We start from the raw sequence: 19631 nt of genomic DNA on the forward strand, positions 1-19631 counted from the left end.
TTGTCTTTTTAAGCTTTTGTTACGGACATGTTGTGATTGAGATCTATTGGAACCGCGATCATCATATTTGGGAGTCTTAAATTGCTTGACACTTTGATATTCCTTTGTCTTAGACCTTGAATGTCTATCAATTTTGTGTGTATCCGCATTTTCACTTGATGATTGTGTGGCAGGAATACAAATTTTATTTCATTCATAGCGGGAAGCTTCTAGGGCAATTGCTTTCTTGGGGAGTGCGTCAAAACTGTTGAGATTAGTGTCTTGTAGAAGTTGTTCTCGTATCCAATTGTCTTTTAGTCCTCTAATAAATTGAGGACAGAGAAATTCATCAGCAATTGAAATTTTACTTTCACATTCATTGTAAGAAGTGTAAAAATTACAATCATTCAGGTTACTTTTCAGGACTGTGACAAAATCAGAGACAGATTGATGCAACTGTTGTGAAACACTGTGGAAATAGTGTTGTGCAACAATAGGAGATACTGTAGGTGACAACATCACTGTGAAATGTTCTATAAATTTTAAAAAATTAAGGTCTTTTACAGGATTGTCTGGGCCTAAAAGAGTTGTCAGATTATTGTAATGTTCCTTACCAATGGATGAGCACAGGAGTTGAGCTGTCATCTTGTCTTCTTTAATATTCTTCAAATTGCAATAATTTTCAAAACGTTCCAAATATTAATTGAATTTATCATTATTTGGATCAAAATGTTCCAAAGGATTGATCTGAGAAGTTGAAGTTTTATTACCTAGAGCTGCAGCCAAAACATTCATGAGCCTTTCAAATTGTTCTTCATTCATTTTAAGTTAATTTTTAACAAAATAAAATATCTCGAAAATAATAGAATAAAACAAGAATTTATACTAGTTTTTTACCAAATCGTCGCCAACTGAGATGACTTGAGTGGAATATTATAATATAAAAAGACAAAATGCTGAAATAGAAGTAACTGTGTTATATTAAAAATCAGAAAAGTAAACAGCATTTGGTAATAATTAACATTTTGGTTGCTATGGTAACAACTGATTCGTATGTTCATAACAGTAAGCTTACAATTTAAGTCAACGTAAAAAGGCTGTCAGTTTTTATAAAGTACCGTTGCTATTTAGCCAATTTGTAGACAATAAGATGTAGGCTACTTTAAACTCTACAGGACAGAGTTAAAAAATAACTGGCAGAAATCTGTAATGGTGGTTATTTATCATAGGCTTACTCATATGCCAAATCCTAAAAATAAGAATTTAATAACTAATAACTTATATCATCAAACACAAACCAACATCCAAAACTATACACATTTTTAATACAACATAGATAATTTACACATAGACTGTTTACAACTAAAATATGTTCTTCTTATCACTATTAATTTTTCCTTCACAACGGGAAAAATCTTTTTCATAATCATTGAAATAGATTTCTAATAAATAATCCATCATAAAGTTTAAGATTAAATAAACCTACTACATAGTTGTTTTAATTTTTTGGATCAGCTGTTTAAAATTGTAAAAAAGGCGTTTGACACTTCTGGTTGTTTACATTTAAATGTCATAGCAAATGTAAACATTGTCAATTTTCTCATGCTTCCATGGAGACCAATTTTTAATATCTAACTTCTGACAACAGCTGGAGTTTCAAAACAATGTTTGTTTCCCATGTTAATCTTATGGAGAAATACAAAACTTTAAAGGGCCACAGAGCCAAACTCTCTAATAATTTCCCTAAAAAGAAAAATTCCTGCACAACTTAACGTTTCGCTCTTTCAAATGACACCAAAAACATGTCAATCGGTTTAGTAGTTTCGGAGGAGTAATTAATTGTCACAAAAATCCTGCTTGCGTATTAAATAAGTACAAGCAAACATTGCTCATATTAGAGAGGGAATAGGATTTTAAAAATTAACAGCTGTTTGATTAAAAAGCATTATCCACATGGCAAAAATGTAAACAAATCTGTGGAGGGATCTTTAAAGGCTTCTGGGGCAGAGTCCAAAGAGAATTTACTTAGTTTTTCTTTTAATAACTCATCTACAGACCAAGACCTTTCTTTGGACACCTCTCCAAAGTTTATACGCCCAGCCGTTCTCTCAAATTAGTGGAGAGAAAGTTTAAAATTAAATATTTCGATTCGACCATGTTAATCTTATGGGAGAAACCCCAACTTTGATGGCCTGTGGGGGCGTCTACACAAAAAATACTTCATTTTGACACCTCGTTTGTAAGATTCCGTCCATTATTAACGGAGGAGTAGTGTTTCGTAGAAATCGCCTTCACGTATTATATATATAAGTATAGATTAATGAATCTTAACATCTGGTTCAATTAAACAAGTTGGTTTTGTTCTATGATGTTCAGTAGCATTAAAGTACAATGATTACCAACAGGGTGCAGCACTATTATTTTTTAGCGAATTTCCCTATAGGGAAGTAGCTATTACCGTAGGTGGCACGGTAAGACCAAGACCCGGGACCGATTTACTTTTTCATTTTGATGTCCCCAGAGGCCAAAAACACCATTCGTTCAAATTTTTATATATGTATATAAATATATATATAGACTTATTTATATATATATATACGTCCGTGAACGCGATAACTTAAGTAATTTTTGTCCGATTTTGATGAAATTTGGTTTAAAGGTGTAAAGCGGGATAAACCTAAATGAGTTCGCGAACCAGCACGATCGGACCATGGGAACGGGGCTTTACGGGGGGTTTTATGGGGTAAAAACTGGTTTTTCTCACTTTTGACCCTCAAAACACAAAATTTCCCGATTTATCTTTAGACCTTTTTAAAGAGCTTAAAAAACAAATAATTTAGTATATAAAAGTATTTTTGTTCGATTGTTAGTAGCGGAGAAACTTCCAAAAGTTGTAAATTTAAAATTCCCATGTTATTCTTATGGAGAATATTGTCAAATGTTGTAGTTTGCTTGTTTATGGATATATTTTGATCAAACTTGGCAAATTTAGTTATTTTGTACTAAGCTATCAATATTTTACTCAAAAACACACTTTATTAGTTTCCTTGTAGCAGAAAACCTAGGTACTCGTTAAACCTAATGTTATTAAAATATATTTAACTGAAAATCAATTCAGACAAATGGAAATTCGCTTAGTCGGCAGGTTTGCTGCGGCGGGGGTATTTTTATTTATGACAACAGCTAATTTGCAACCAAAAGGTGAGTGAGTGTAAAGAACGAACTTCAACCTGGAGGCGAGTTAGCGTAGCGAACGAGCTAACCTGAATGCAAGTGAGCGCAGCGAATGATCTCTAACCTAAAGGTGAGTGAGCGTAGCGAACGAACTTCAACCAGGACGTCATTGAGCCATGCGAACGAGCTCACTTATGAAATTAAACGGGGCAAAGCCCGCAGGGACAGCTAGTGTATATATAAAGCCCAAAGTACCCATGAACTTTTGAGAAAACTAAAAGTTACACCCCCATATACTTAAAATATTCGTCACATTCAAATTCGTCGTCGGACGTAGAGTGTTATTGTTAATTGAGATGTGTGTTTTTAAACCAACCTAGGTACGTTTTTAAACCAAACGTGAGTGAAGAATGAGTATGGAATTGGGTTAATGTCTCGTGTAGCTTTATTACTGACTAAAACTAGGAACAAAGCTAAGTTTCTTTTTCAGTCGTGAGTTTCGTGCAAAAACAGACGAAGGAGAAAAATAATAGATGCATTTAGAATATTAATTTGTTTGGTTGCTCAGTTTTGAATTTTGTACAAAACTTGTAACTCAAGTGATGAACCAGGATGAATACGCTAAAACGTTGAAGATTGATGGTTTAGTCGTAATACTGTATTGGCTGTTACGTCAGAAGCGAATTAATTGCCAGATGGTTTTGTGAAACTGTTCAGTTGGAGCCAGGCGAAGATGATGTCTACATCGCCGCTCCTGCTGGCGATATCGCTGAGACTATTTTTGATAGTGGTAAGTCCAAATACTTAGAAAAATTGATGTGTTTGATGTATTATAATTAAGCTTTAAAAAATACGTTTCTTAAAATGAAAGTACTAGCTGTCCAAGCCTTAATTGGTGTAGGTATAATTTACAAAACATGTTTTAGCAAAAAACAGTTAGTAGGTTTCATGGCAAGACCTGGGCCTGGGTCCGATTTACTTTTTCATTTTGATGACACCAGAGGCCAAAAACGCCATTCGTTAAAATTTTTAAACGTCCGTGAACGCGATAACTTGAGTAATTTTTGTCCGGTTTTGATGAAATTTGGTTTAAAGGTGTAAGGCGGGATTAAGTTGAATGAGTTCGCGAACCAGCATGATCGGACCATTGGAACGGGGTTTTACGGGGGCTTTTATGGGGTAAAATGGTTTTTGTCATTTTTAACCCTCAAAACACAAAATTTCCCAATTTCTCTCTAAACCGTTTTAAAGAGCTTAAAAAACAAATAATTTAGTATATCAAAGTGTTTTTGTACGGTTATTGGTAACGGAGAAACTTCCAAAAGTTGTAAATTTAAAATTCCCATGTTATTCTTATGGAGAATATTGTAAAATGATGTAGTTTGCTTGTTTATTGATATATTTGGATTAAACTTGGCCAATTTATTTATTTTATACTAAGCTATTATTATTTTACTAAAAAATACACTTTATTACTTTCCTTGTAGCAGCAAACCTAGGTACTCATTAAACGTAATGTTATTTAAATAGATTTAACTGAAAATTAATTCAGACAAATGTAAATTCGCTTAGTCGGCAGGTTTGCTGCGGCGGGGGTATTATTATTCTTTAACCCAGTTTATTTATGTTTTCTTCAAGAACCATTTTAATATTTTTAACCTTCCAGAGTCTATACAATATTTGTTATTGTTACTATTGTTGTTGTTATTTCAGAGTTTATAGGTTATTACGTATAATATTCAATGGTATTACCTAGAGTTTATTTAATTTTTTTTTCAGAGTTTATTTATTACCATTTTTTATCTATTTTATTTTATTACAAGTTTTTCTCAATTATTGTAGCCAACTTATTTATTCTATTTATAATATGGTAAATGGTTTAGATAGATTACTTCTTGATCAGCATTGTACGCCAAATCAAAATCAAATAAAAATCTCTTTATTCCTGAATAATATTACATGTGGTTACAATTGTGTATGTACAGGAAAAATAATTCCCAAGTAGACTATCCGTCTGTGTTTGGGAATGAGTTGCTAATACAGCTATACACAGGTCCATAAATATTCAGGAGTACTTAGACAATTAATGATGATAGTAAATAAAATATATGTATAAATATATATTAACAACATGAAAAGAAAAAACCTAACTGCATCGAAACATCCAAAATTCAATTTTAGTGATTGTAAGTGGTATATAGCAATGAAGAAAAAAAGTGATTTTGGTGATGAATGAACCTGCAAAAAATTATGAGTACAACGATTTGAGTAATCCCTCTGATTGCTCCCTGCCGAGATTTAATAGCCAGCTTATGACGTGTTATCACATACTAGCTGTTGCCCACGGGCTTCACCCAGTTTGTCTTGATAAGTATTAATAAAACTATTGATTGGTTAAGCGGAAATAAACAAAACAGAATACAGTAATACAAACAAAATCAATCCTGATAGTAGGGGAAAAAGGAGAAAGAGACATCACTTGGAACATTTTTTCCATGAGAATAACATGGGGATCATTTTTAGGCCACTTTTTCAAAACCCCTGATCTTTGCCTATACATCCCATACAAATGTCCAACTCCATAAACATTTCAAATCCACATATATATTTTTTTAAACCAACTCTTTTTACATCACTCACCTACAAACCCATATAAAATAATGTTAATTTGTTTGGTCTTTTTAATTTTTTTTATGTTGTATTATTGTTTATAATCAAAAGTTGATACTCACGTAGTGTGCCAGAATCTAAGCCGTTAGGATACCGTATCTCAAAGCGGTTTTCGAGATATAAGCATTTTTAAACAATTTTATGGACTTTTTGGAAATTTAGAAGTGTGGGAAAATGTAAAAAGGCTGGATCTTGAAAATATTCGTGGTAACTTTGTATTCATATAAAATGATGTTAAATTTGTTGGGACTTTTTGATTTTTAGCGAATTTCCCTATAGGGAAGTAGCTAATACCGTAGGGGGCATGGTAAGACCTAAGTAATTTTTGTCTTATTTTGATGAAATTTGGCTTAAAGGTGTAAAGCGCGATAAACTTGAATGAGTTCGCAAACCAGCATGATCGGACTATGGGAACGGGGGCTTATGGGGAGTAAAAATAGGTTTTTCCCATTTTTGACCCTATAAACACAAAATTTCACAATTTCTTTCTAAACCATTTTGTAAAGCTTAAAAAACTAATAATTTAGTAGATTGAAGCGTTATTATGCGCCTAATGGTTACGGAGAAAATTCAAAAATATTGTAATTTTAAAATTCCCATGTTATTTTTATGGAGAATAAGTCGACTGTTGTAGTTAGCTTGTTTATGAACATATTTTGATCAAATTTGGAAAATAAATTAATTTCTTACTAAACTACAGTACCTATTAACATTTTACAAAAAAAAAACACTTTTTATCCTCCCTGTTGCAGCAAACCTAAGTACTCGTTAAACTAATTCCTTTTAAATAAGGAATAAATGTGATATTTTTAAGGAGACATTTTAGTGTAAATCCAATCAGGCAAATGGAAATTTGGTAAATCTGCAGGTTTGCTGCGGCGGAGGTATTTGTTGTTGTAATATTGTTTATAATCAAAATTTGATTCTCACGTAGTGTGCCAGAATTTCTACCATTTTTCCGTATCTCAAGGGAGAAAGCCTGAAAAGCTGTATATACTAAAAAGAAAACTGAGTGTGCTGCATTTCTTGAGCAATCATTGAAAGAGCCAATTTGCAAACTATGGAAACATAGAAAAGATACATAGAAAATATAGAAAAGAGACTTTAAAAGAGTCGACCCAAAGATTATGGAAATACGATGTACATAACAGTTTGATACAATCAACATTATAAACATTGTAAATATCTTATAATTTTTTTAAAGCTGATCTTGTTTTTTAATGTTTTTACAAATGTTTCCCACTCATAGCCACATTAGGTTGTCCATAATAACGATCCATAATTACTTTTAATAACGATTCTAAAATAAACATAATTTCTTTTTCTTCTACTTGGTGTTTTTCAATAACTTTTCTATGTTTCCATAGTTAGCGAATCGGCTCTGTCAATGATTCCTCAAGAAATGCAGCACGGTGTTAACTCAATTTTTTTTAGTATATACAGTTTTCTAGGTTTTCTCGCTTTTAACGAATTTCCTTATTGGGAAGGAGCTATTGCCATAAGTGGCACGGTAGGACCTGGAGCCGGGACCGGTACATTTTTCATTTTGATGTCAATAGAGGCTAAAAACGCGTTCAATTAATTGTCTTAATATATATGTCCGTGAACGCGTTAACTTGACTAATTTTTGTCCGATTTTGATGCAATGTTGTACCAGCTGATAATGTTAACAAATGGTGTTCGTCATAAGGATAACACGGGAACATTAAAAGCTACTTTTATAAAGGTAAGGTCAGTTTGCAAGTCTACACACCTAGACGAACATTTTGGTATATATAATGTGGGGTTAAATCTTAAAACAAAAAGTCTTATTATTCACAAAGTTTCATGTAGCGTATTAATAATATACAGTAGATGCCTCATTCATGAGTTACAGACCCCCTTCCATCTGTAGCGGTTTTTCCTTCCACAAGCAATCATAGATATTAATGCAAAAAATAGGAGGAACTATGACAATTACAAATACCCCGCCACAGTAAACCTGCAGACTAAGCGAATTTCCATTTGCCTAATTGGATTTATAACGAAATGTTTCCGTAAAATATCGCATTGATTCCCTATTTAAATAGAATTAGTTTAACGAGTGCCTACTTACGTTTGCAGCAACAGGGAGGGTAAAAGTGTTTTTAACCGACTTCCCCACTACCAACAAAAGGAGGAGGTTCTCAATTTGTCTGTGGCGATGTTTTTTTTTCTATGTATGTTCACTAATTTCTCTGTGATTCTTTTACCGATCAGCGTGGTTCCACCACCAAAATAACCAGGAGATTTTCTATTTGGTACCATATACAAGAAAAATATTTGTTTGGTGAAAATGCTGAAAACCTCAAATATTCAACATTTATTTTGTTTGTATTTTTGCAGAGAAGGGAATAAATATTAATAACATTCCTACAGCTGTTAGTTAAAACCATTCAAATGAAGCTGCAGCCAGTTTCTTCATAAAACAGGTGCTTCATATTGATTAATAAACTATTTCTTGTCATGGAGCCTAAATAAGTTACATTGAAAAAATGCATTTTGTTTTGGTTACTATAAAAAGGTATTTAAACGTTTGACCTGATTTGTGTATGATTCTGTTTTGAGTATTGAATGTTCTGACTTATAAAAACAAGTGAATAGCTGTATGATATTGACAATTTAAGGTGTATTGTGAAAACCAAAGCATTCGTAAAAGAGGTCCAAATATAAATTAGATGCAATTATTCCTTAAACGACATAAGAGGTGTGAGATTGCATAATCGTCAATCGTCTTAAAAGTGTTAAATATTTTAATTACTAAACATGCATTTGAAGATGTGGAATGTTTATTAATATTCTTTACTGCCAATAATATTATTCCTGCTTCGGAAACGGGAAGCTGATTTGCAATTTCGACTACATCTTGAGCAAACAAAACCACCTACCCCTAAAACCACTTTTAGCTGAACCAATCTTTCATATAAGTATTTTTCAAAGGTAATATACGTAATAACAACCAATGTTCTACTTTTAAGAGATTTTTTAGTGCTGGTGGCTGAGGAATAACTTTCTTATTGTTCCAAAAGGCTTGAGACCTTACTGTATTTCGTTTTATAATGTAGAAGTACACCAATTGCAGGAAACAATGATGTCTGGTATTTCAATGTCTCTAGGAAAAACATTTAGTTTTTCATTAGGCCTAATGTAATGGACAACTCTTTGTTTTTTGTTTTTTTAATCTAAAAATGTTAATTTGTATACCTATTGATTATGTAAACTGAACAGATGACTCAAGCAGTAAAAAAAATGATTGTTCTGTGGCATTTTTGATTGTTTCAAACAGTTTTGCTTATCAAAAAACTTCAAGTAATTAATATATAACAAATTATACAGTCACTAAAATCATGAAATAATTTATTTTTGTAAAAAAATACAACCGACTTTAAATGCTCTAAAAAGAATGAAATAATTTCAATAAAGTAAACTTTTGTATTAGTCAAAGTCACGTATTTCAAGTCGGCGCGGCTCTAACTGTAAATATGAATAAAATAAATAATATTGAGAGTGTATTTTGAAAATCATTAAATTGTAGCTGGATAACATAAATATATATAAATACCCCCGTCGCAGCAAACCTGCATCCTAAGCGAATTTCCATTTACCCGGCTTGATTTCTACTAAAATATTCCCTATAAATTTTCAGATTTATTTCCTATTTAAATAACATTAATTTTAGTGAGTAGTTAGGTTTGCTGCTACGGGGAAGATGTTGAGATGTGTTTTTTCAATTGAAATATTGATAGCTTAGTATAAAATAAACCAAATTGCCAAATTTGATTAAAATATATCCATAAACAAGCAAACTAGAACAGTTTATTTATTCTCCATAAGAATAACATGGTAATTTTAAATTTACAATTTTTTAAATTTTCTCCGTAGTCAATGAACATTCAAAAACACTTCAATATACTAAATTATTTGTTTTTTAAGCCCTTCAAAATGGTCTATAGAGAAATTTAGAAATTTTAAGTTTTTAGGGTCAAAAATGAGAAAAACCCATTTTTACCCCATAAAACCCCCCATAAACCCCTGATCCCATGGTTCGATTATGCTGGTTCGCGAACTCGTTCGAGTAAATGTAGGTTTACACGTTTGTACCAAATTTCATCAAAATCGGATCAATTTTGCTCGAGTTATCGCGCTAACGGACACACACACACATATATATATATATATGAATTTGAACGGATGGTGTTTTTGGCCTCTGGGGACCTCAAAACGAAAAAGTAAATCGGTCCCGGGTCTAGGTCTTTCCATGAGACCTACGGTAATAGCTTATTCCCTATATGGGAAATTCGCTAAAAACATACTGAACTGTTTTGTTTATACATATCAAAGGAAGCATTTTCTTGTATTTTATGCTTACTTCAGAATGATTGCATAGTGAAAATAACACTTACAAATGTTCTATATGAATAGGAAAATGATTTATTTTGATATTATGATAGGGAAAAGAAGCTAGTTTAAAATTAAAACGTTACTTTTCCAAGTTAGAAATATGTAAATACATTATAATCTGTTTTAAAGATACTCGTTAATATCAATATAAGATTATAATCACCTTTTGTTAGGCTATAGATAGTCGAATGCAATGTGGACATCCTCTTTAAATTTTGTATCAAAAATCATCATAGAGCCGCGCCGACTTAAAATACGTGAGCTTGACTAATACAAAAGTTTACTTTATTGAAATTATTTCATTCTTATTAGAGCATTTGAAGTTGGTTGTATTTTTTTTACAAAAATAAATTATTATGTTAATAGTTTAGTAATAGTCCAGGCAAATTAGATCAAATACTAACTATAGGGTGTGCTCCCCAAAAAATCGTCTAAAGCTGGAAAGTGTTTTAATACCTTTTGGGGGTCCCAAATAAGACTTCTGTGAGTTTGCGACGGATTCTGACGTCTTCTTAAGTTTTGGGAGTCGAAAAACTATGAAAATTTTGCACCTTTTTCATATTTTCGCTTATAACTCCTAAACAACGAATCCTAAGGAAAATGTTGTTCAAAGGTGTCTTTTAGTGCATTACATTACGCGTCGATTGATGTTGAATACGTCAAAATCGGCCGAGCCGTTTAACCGCTGTAGCTTTTCAAAGTTGGGATATTTTCATCAACATGGCCACAAAGTTGATTATTTGACCAGTTTTCGGCTTACAACTCCTAAACAACGCATGCTATACAAAAAATGCACCTTTAGTTAGTTTGGAAAACACCAAATTCGGCGTAGAATTATCATTATGAATTACTAGATAGTGGTTTATTCCATGGTTATCACCCAGAGGTTTGTCCAAGAATGTTTGAAGGGAAGGGTAGCAAGATCCCCTATGTAATTTTAAATCTAATATTGTTATCTGGGGTTACAAAAATTCTAGGATTCGTCCTAAGCTCCCATTTACACGATCCCATCTCTGGACACTCCAAAATGGTGTTAAGCGATTCTAATATAAAATAAGATATTACAACGAGAAAAATGTTATTAAATATAGCAAAAATGTTATTTTTTAGCTTAATAAACGAAAGATGATAATGGGACGGATGTACATAGTTTTATTCTGTATTTAGCCTATTAAAAAAAAACGATTGAGAGTTTTCGTAAATTTTATCATATAACTTTTCTACTTCTCGTCATTCGAATCTTAAGGATAAGGATTCATTCTTTGCTCTTATTGGTCTTGCCACAAATGGTGACATTTGGTACCATCTTTTTCGTTAGATATCGAATTGAGATAATCGTGTCCCTCGCAAGTCTTTCAGACAGTAGAGCATTTCAAAAGGAGCAAGATAATGTAAACCTCTTTTAACATGTACACGATAGTCGAGATAGGTAGATGGAGTTGAGAAGTTCTTGTCGAACCGGTGGATTAACCGTAGTGATGGGAGTTAACCCATTGGCGTTAATTTTCGATACCTATCTCTCTGAATTAAGTAGACTTTTAAATGAGCTCTAAAGGATTGGTGGATGAGCAGCCCCTTTTGTTAGAATCAAAGTCAAAATTAGTTAAAAGTGTCTTCTAGAAGAGACCAACCCTCACTTGATTTGGATATTTTCTGCTCTCAACCATGTTTAGTGCCAACCTGCTTCTGCAACTTCGCCAAGCGTTGTAACCCGTCAGAACACAGTGAGTTCCACATTGATTGGAGTAAACAGCATGAGTAGTTTAAGGCTACATGAATAATTAGATTTTCGACTCTTCTACATCACGCTTTCGTCATCAAACTGTGCTAGTGGGTACGGCCCTATTTTTAATCCAAAGCATGATTCAAGTTCACGATTGGATTTAATGTGGAATATATCATGTGCTGACTGAGGGGGGCAGATTTTTCTTTAATCTTTGCTGTTGCCATCACAGCTCGCAATTAAGGTCACATCTTTATTTTATTCTGCACAGTTTATGGTCATTATAGGCTTGCCTATTTACGATTTTCTTGCAAGCTGTGCCTTTTCATTATGCTTTATACATATTTCGCGTTGATGTTATCATATGGGATAACTGCTGAGCTGATTGACATGAGCGAACTATTTTCAGTAAATGGGTCGTGACACTGGAACCATTTGATGAATTTCTTCTTGATCCCACCGTATCCGTGGAGTTTATATTGTCAACTTGCTAATAATATGTTGAAGAGGTGATCCCACAATATCCCTTAATTTGATGGGTAGCACTCACTGCGATGGGCCTGCCAGCGAACCATCGGGCTAGATCCCCATTATTGATTCCCCTATCTCGGAAAAGCTCTCCACAGTAAGATGTTGCTCTCATGAACACTTACTTGTTCATAGGCCATGCTGCACGATCCATGACGTCACACTAGTGGATAGATTGACTGCCATATCCCCTATGTTTTTGGTAATTAGGCTGGTTGTTTGCCAGATTTCAATGGTAAGATTTTAAACTTCGGAAACTTGATAAGCATCTGATCTAGTGTTAACAATCAATAGCGGTTAAATGGTGAAGCCGATCTTAATAAATTTGAAAACATTCTACGCAGACGTGTATGCTCTTCAAACTAACTACAGGAACATTTTTTCTATAGCATGCGTTAGAAGATGTAAGCCAAAAACTGAAAGACGAATACAGGGATAGATAGTATATAATGGGTGGTTGGGATGAATCCTAGAATTTTCGGAACCTCAGACAACAATATTAGACTTAAAATTACATAGGAGGTCTTACTCTCATCACACCTTATTAAATAAACCTCTGGATGACCATCATGGAATAAACCACTATCTAATAATTCATAATCCATTTAAGGACACTATCTATGATGTTACCAATTTTAGTAAAATTTCCCAACTTTAACTTTAATACTTTTTTCAATGAAATGGCGACCATACAAAGTAGGTAACAATCAATTGCCATTATTGATTAATAAAAAAAACATTATACGCAGAATTTTGTGTTTTCCAAACTAACTACAAGTGCATTCTTGTATAGCATGCGTTGTTTAGGATTTGTAAGCCGAAAACTGGTCAAATAATTAACCTTTTAGCCATGTTGATGCAAATATCCCAACTTTGAAAAGCCACAGCGGCTAAACGGCTCGGCTGATTTTGACATATTTAACATCAATCGACGCGGAATTTGATGCACTAAAAGACACCTTTGAACAACATTTTCCTTAGGATTCGTTATTTAGGAGTTATAAGCAAAAATCTGAAAAAAGTGCAAAATTTTCATAGTTTTTCAACTCCCAAAACTTAAGCAGACGTCAGAACCCGTCGCAAACTCACAGGAGTCTTATTTGGGACCCCTAAAAGGTATTAAAACACTTTCCAGCTTTAGACGATTTTTTGGGGAGCATATGTCTAATTTGCCTGGGCTATAAGAAAATTATGCATTTTCCAAATGTGATCAAAATATGTCCATAAACTAGCAAACTACAACAGTTTACAAAATTGTTATACTTATTCTCCATAAGAATAACATGAGAATTTTAAAATATTTTTTTTTCTCCGCAACCATTAGGCGTGTAATAACGATTCAATATACTAAATTATTTGTTTTTTAAGCTCTATAAAATGGTTTGGAAAGAAATTGCTAAATTTTATGTTTTTTGATAATACACACATAATAAAAAAACATAAAACACCCCATAAACACCCGTTCCCATAGTCCGTTCAAGCTTGTTCTCAAACTCGTTCAAATAAATTTAGGTTTACACGTTTATACCAAATTTCATCTAAATCAGTTCATTTTTGTTAGAGTTATCGTGCTAACGGACACCCGCACATATATATGTATACATATGAATTTGAACGGATGTTGTTTTTGTCCATTAGGGACTTAAAAGGAAAAAGTAAATCCCGGGTCCAGGTCTTACCATGAGTACTACGGTAATAGCTTATTCCCTACATGGGAAATTCGCTAAAACTGTATACTATTTGGGGATCTAAATATAAATTTAAATAATAAAACCAATGTGTACGTTTAAGAATATGAGACTATGCTGATGTCATGGGGTCTAGATTGAGGTATCTGAGACAATAATAGAGAGGATATAAGGCTAAATATACAATGCATAGACCATATTTATTACAGATTCAGAAACCCCTTAGAAAAAATACATACAGACTCAATAAAAACAAATTATTTCAGGTCCTTACCCAATTGTAGCAAAGATAGATTTGACAGGAGGAGGAAAAAGAGACACACAGGTAGAAACCCCAGATTAAATTAGACACTTTTAGAAAGCAAACTAAAACAGGAAAACTGGGATGTTAAAAATTATGACGATGTAAAGGTTTTGAAGAGTTAGTCTTAAAGTATAAAAAAATATCAAGACAGAACCACTACATTTACCACCTCAGGTGGCACACTGGGCAGTGAAGCACTCACAGAGAAAACAAGCGTAAGGAATGGATGGATAATAGGACTTTAGACCGGATAAAGGAAAGAGACATAATTTTTAGGCTATGGAAGTTTGGTAACCAAATTAAAAACACAAAAAATAACTACTACAAAACGTTATTTGTAGAAAACAGTAAAAGTACAAGGAATATATGGGAAAATATAAGCAGTCTGTTAAGCAGAAAGAAAATAAACGGTATCAGCATTCTGACACATACTTTCTCCCATAAGCTTGTCAACAACCTTTATCATGTGTAAGCGGTGAGAGTAAATATACGGAAATGGGATTTGTACAATTTTCTTCAGTATTTAAAGGACTATAACATATTACATTTTTATCAAATTCGTTCGAGCCAATTTTGGAAAAATCTGATTTTCCGTTATTTTATGGGAAAATAACATAATTTACAATAACTTTTGAACTGTAATTTTTACAGAAATGGGATTTGTACAATTTTCTCCAGAATATAAAGGACTATAACATACTAAATTTTTATCAAAACTGTTCAGGCCATTTTTGGGAAAATCCTATTTTTCCGTTATTTTATGGGGTTTTATGGGAAAATCCCCATTAAAAATAAAAATTTCTAAAAAATGAAAAAAACTATCACAATTGTAAGGACCATAACATACAATGTTAAATCAAAACCGGATTTTTGTCTAAAATCCTATTTTTCGTTATTTTATGGGGTTTTATGGGAAAATAACATAATTTACCATAACTTTTGAACCGTAATTTTTACAGAAATGGGATTTGTACCATTTTGTTCAGAATTTAAAGGGCTACAACATACTAAATTTTTATCAAAATCGTTCGGGCCATTTTTGAAAAAATCCGATTTTTCCGGTTTTTTATGGGTTTTTATGGGAAAATCCCCATTAAAAATCAAAATTTCAAAAAAATGAAAAAAACGCCTGGAGATACCATGGATTAGAACCTACATACAAAATTTCATCGAAATCGGACCACAGGTGTAGGCTCTAGCTCTGTACACATCCAGACACACAGACACACACACACACACACACACAGACATCACTTCGAAAACCACTTTTTTGGGTCCAGGGGGACCCAAAACGAATATATCCACTCAAAACTCAAACTCGAAAATTTTGACGAAAACAATACTTTCTCCATATACTATGGTATAGGGGGAGAAAGTAAAAAAAACTGTATCGATGATACGGTAAAAAATGCCATGGAAAGATATTAAACCAAAAAGATATTGTGAGTGGCTTAGCTTGTTATTTTATTAATGGAATGGATAACATTAAACACAATATTGTAATGCAAGTAGACCCTTAATACCACAGCCAGAATATGACGGGGAATCCCCAAAAAGCCAATATATACCACCTGCTACAAAAGAAAAAATCAACGCCAGAATTAAAAGTACGGCTTCTGAAACATCAGAAATCAGAAATCAGAAAATCTTTATTGTTTCATATTTTTTTACAAGCTTTTACACAGAGTACTTAAGAATAACTTAGATTAACTAACTCACACACTTATTTATAACTATGAAACAATTCATCCCTAGGTCAAAGACCTGTTTGGGATGTTCTATTACGAAAAAACACATATAAAAACAACTCAAAAGATGGGATCACCGACATCAATAAATGTTACACTCGAAAGCAACTCTAAAAAAAAATAACATTACTATGTTATTGTATTATGTTGTATGTTATATATGTATAAAAAAAAAAAACATCACCAGATATTGAGGGTATCCGAATGAATGACATCAAGTTAGTAGTTGAAAACATATCAGAACCACTATCAAAACTAATTAAACTCTCAATTTCACAAGAAACCTTTCTAGATTGTTTAAATACATCAGTAATTAGACCTATTTATAAGATTAAAAACAAGAATGAATTCCAAACTACAGTAAAATAGCAATTTTTCCATCCTTCGAAAAAGATAATTGAGAAATATTTATTAAACTACCTTTACAGTACATAGAAAACAATAACTTTTTGAGTAGCAAACAATTTGGCTTTAGAAAGAATTGCAGTACAGAGCACGCTTTAAAAGAATGTTCAAATACTGTAAATAGTGTTTTTAAAAATACCCTGCCATAAATTAGGCTTATTTATTGATTTTGCTAAGGCCTTCGATATCTTATAGTCTTAGCTCTCCAAAAACTAGGTGTGAGGGGCTCCTACTTGAAATTACTTAATAGATAACTTACAAACAGAAAATTTGTAGTGAAAGTTAAGAATGAATTTAGCGATGAAAAGGAGATAAAATGTATTGTGCCTCAAGGGAGCCAAATTGGACTGATACTCGTACTTTTAATTATTTACCTAAATGATCTACTAAATAGGATAACCAATTGTGATATATCGGCATATACTGATGACATCCTTATATTCTCAGGACATAAAACTTTAAAACTGCAGTGAAAACTTACAAGACGATTTTAACCTACTTAACAGATGAGTTAAGTACACAGTTAATAAAAAGTGTGAAAAACACCGTTTTCAATGTATTTCTTATGGAAAACATGTTTTTTTGAAATTTTTCACCATAAATCATAACAAAGACAAACTTTCATAATTATTTGCAAATCTACACGAATTAAGCTTTCCAACCACCCATTAATTAATAAAATCGGTCCAGTAGGCCTACAACTCTAGATTTAGTTGTACAAAGATTTTCAAAACTGAATTATATATAGAATAGAATAGATTAGTAAATTCATTACCATCATTTTTTTTAGATTCTGATGCATAACTTTTTTTTAAATCTTACTCAATAAGAGTACAAGCTTTTGCATCATTAGTTGTGGGTGTGCAATGCAGTTCTGATCATTTTAATAGCTAGAGTAAATTATTCTATTTAAGCTAAAACTCAAGTTACAAGCTAATCTTAAGAGTTAAATATTGTATGTTGTTTTAGGGGGCTGACAGAAATTGCAACAAACATCTTTCTGGTGAGTTTATTAGATAATATAAATTAATAAATCCGTTTCCTCTTGTCAATATATTAACACTAAAAACTTACAAATTTTGACCTGGTACCCCGATCATAATTTTTTAAATGTGTATGTCCGAATGCAATATACAGTTTGTAAATTAAGTATTGAAACAAATCTGTATTATTTCTTAAACCAAAATAGATAGAAATATTCTGTTCGTAGCATTGATAGTTGACAAAGAATTCGCAACTTTTTACATCAAAAATATTTTTTAACCCACCTAACAGGATAGTGGGTGACTTACAGTATTTTATTTTAATAGCAACCTCTATTGAGTGACCCTGTCTGTAATTTTCAGTATCGTTATAATTTGTTATAGTATTTCTTTCTTTCTTTTTCTGGAAAACCTTGTTCTTCCCGTCTTGGGTCTCTCTCCCCCTTCTTAGACAAAAATGGATTGATTAATGTTGGAGGCCACCTTAAGCACTCTCAACGATCCTACGCTGCAAAGCATCCTATTGTCTTGCCCAAAACTAACTATGTCACCAATATCATCGTTGATCATTACCATTTGAAACACTTGCACGCTGGACCTCAGTTTTTACAAGCCGTTATATCTAAGAATATTTGGATCCTATCTTCTCAAAGTGTTATTCGAAGAAGAGTATATACAAGTGCATCCGATGCTTCAAATGCAATCCTAAGACCACCACTCAGAAAATGGGAGATCTTCCTCCACAACGATCTTCCTCTCCTACCCTCAAGAGTGTTCAACAACTGCGGGATGGACTTTTTAGGTAATTTCTCAGTTAAACCTTGCAAATTATGGAAGTCCAGTCCAATCAAAGTTTACGTTTGTATCTTTATTCGTTTTCTGTCAAGGCCCATTTAGAAGTTGTTACGGATCTCAGTTCTGAAGCTTACCCTAAGCCTAGTCCACACATGGTCAGTCGACTGTCTGCCGACTGTGCGCGGACAGACGGTCGGCAGACAGTTGAAAGACAGTTGACAGACAGTCGACCAATTGCCTGTCAACACAGTTTCGGATACAAGTTTCCGGTGTGTTTTGCGTCCACACTAGCCAGCCAGTGTTTCCATGTTTGTTGGTATGGTGACCGAGGAGGGCGTAATTATATCCTGTGCGGGCTTCATTTTTCTGAACCATGGACCTAATGAATTTAGGAAAAGACGATGATGGACCCAACATTTTCTCGAGAAAGGTTCGTACTATGGTCACAATATTCTATCACACCTTCAGATTAGGTGGAGGATTTAGGAACTTTAAAACGAGGTTAACTTCTAAAGATTTTGATTTTGTTGGTCTCCAACCTAAAGGTGAGTGAGCGTAGCGAACAAACTTCAACCAGGACGTGATTGAGCCATGCGAACGAGATAATCTTGAAATTTAAGAAGTTAAACGGGGCAAAGCCCGCGGGTTACAACTAGTAATAATATAAATCATTGAAAACTAATTCCAAAACTTTCAAGAAACTCAATCCATCTATTTTAATACCGCCCAAAATTTGTAATATTACCACTTTACAGTCTAACTAAATGGGCTGAATGTTGAACACCTTCGGCTTGTTACCAGTCTCCTGTCTCCAGACACGTCCACACATGCAGACTTGAGACAAAAGTTTTGTCTCTTGTCTCCGTGTTTACCATTCAAACGGGAAACAGAAAACACTTGTGAGGTGTTTATTTCGGGTAGGGTCAACCTAGCCTAAACTTACCTCCGATCTGCTCGGACAGCTCGAGAGTATTCTAGACAACTCGAGAGGGTTCTAGCTGACAGCCCCGTCGCTCGCTAACCACTTCTCGATCTCCGTGGATGGTACCTTCGTCGTCCTACACGCACTCTATGGTGTATGCCATACTATACTATGGTATACTATACTATGGTTGTATGCCAGCACAACGACGCACTGACTAGGAATATATCGGCACTAAATACGATGCTTCTATGTGAACTAAAATACGTGACCAGCTTCTAGGCCTAACAAAA

General features: G+C 33.3%; 1 protein-coding gene across 1 annotated transcript in view; it reads left to right on the plus strand.

The window, feature by feature from the left end:
• Positions 1-3885: 3885 nt before the first annotated feature.
• LOC128999825 (uncharacterized) overlaps positions 3886-19631 on the plus strand; it is a 176737-nt gene continuing 160991 nt past the window's right edge. Inside the window, exons 1-2 of the mRNA XM_054426521.1 lie at positions 3886-3943; positions 17608-17641. Coding sequence (XP_054282496.1) covers positions 3887-3943; positions 17608-17641 — 91 coding nt within the window. The 5' untranslated portion in view covers position 3886. The remainder of the gene's footprint in view (positions 3944-17607; positions 17642-19631) is intronic.

The sequence above is a fragment of the Macrosteles quadrilineatus genome, unplaced genomic scaffold (assembly GCF_028750875.1).
Source record: "Macrosteles quadrilineatus isolate MER2022 unplaced genomic scaffold, UCM_ALF_1.0 Scaffold_8__2_contigs__length_117827958, whole genome shotgun sequence".
NCBI classification, from domain to species: domain Eukaryota; kingdom Metazoa; phylum Arthropoda; class Insecta; order Hemiptera; family Cicadellidae; genus Macrosteles; species Macrosteles quadrilineatus.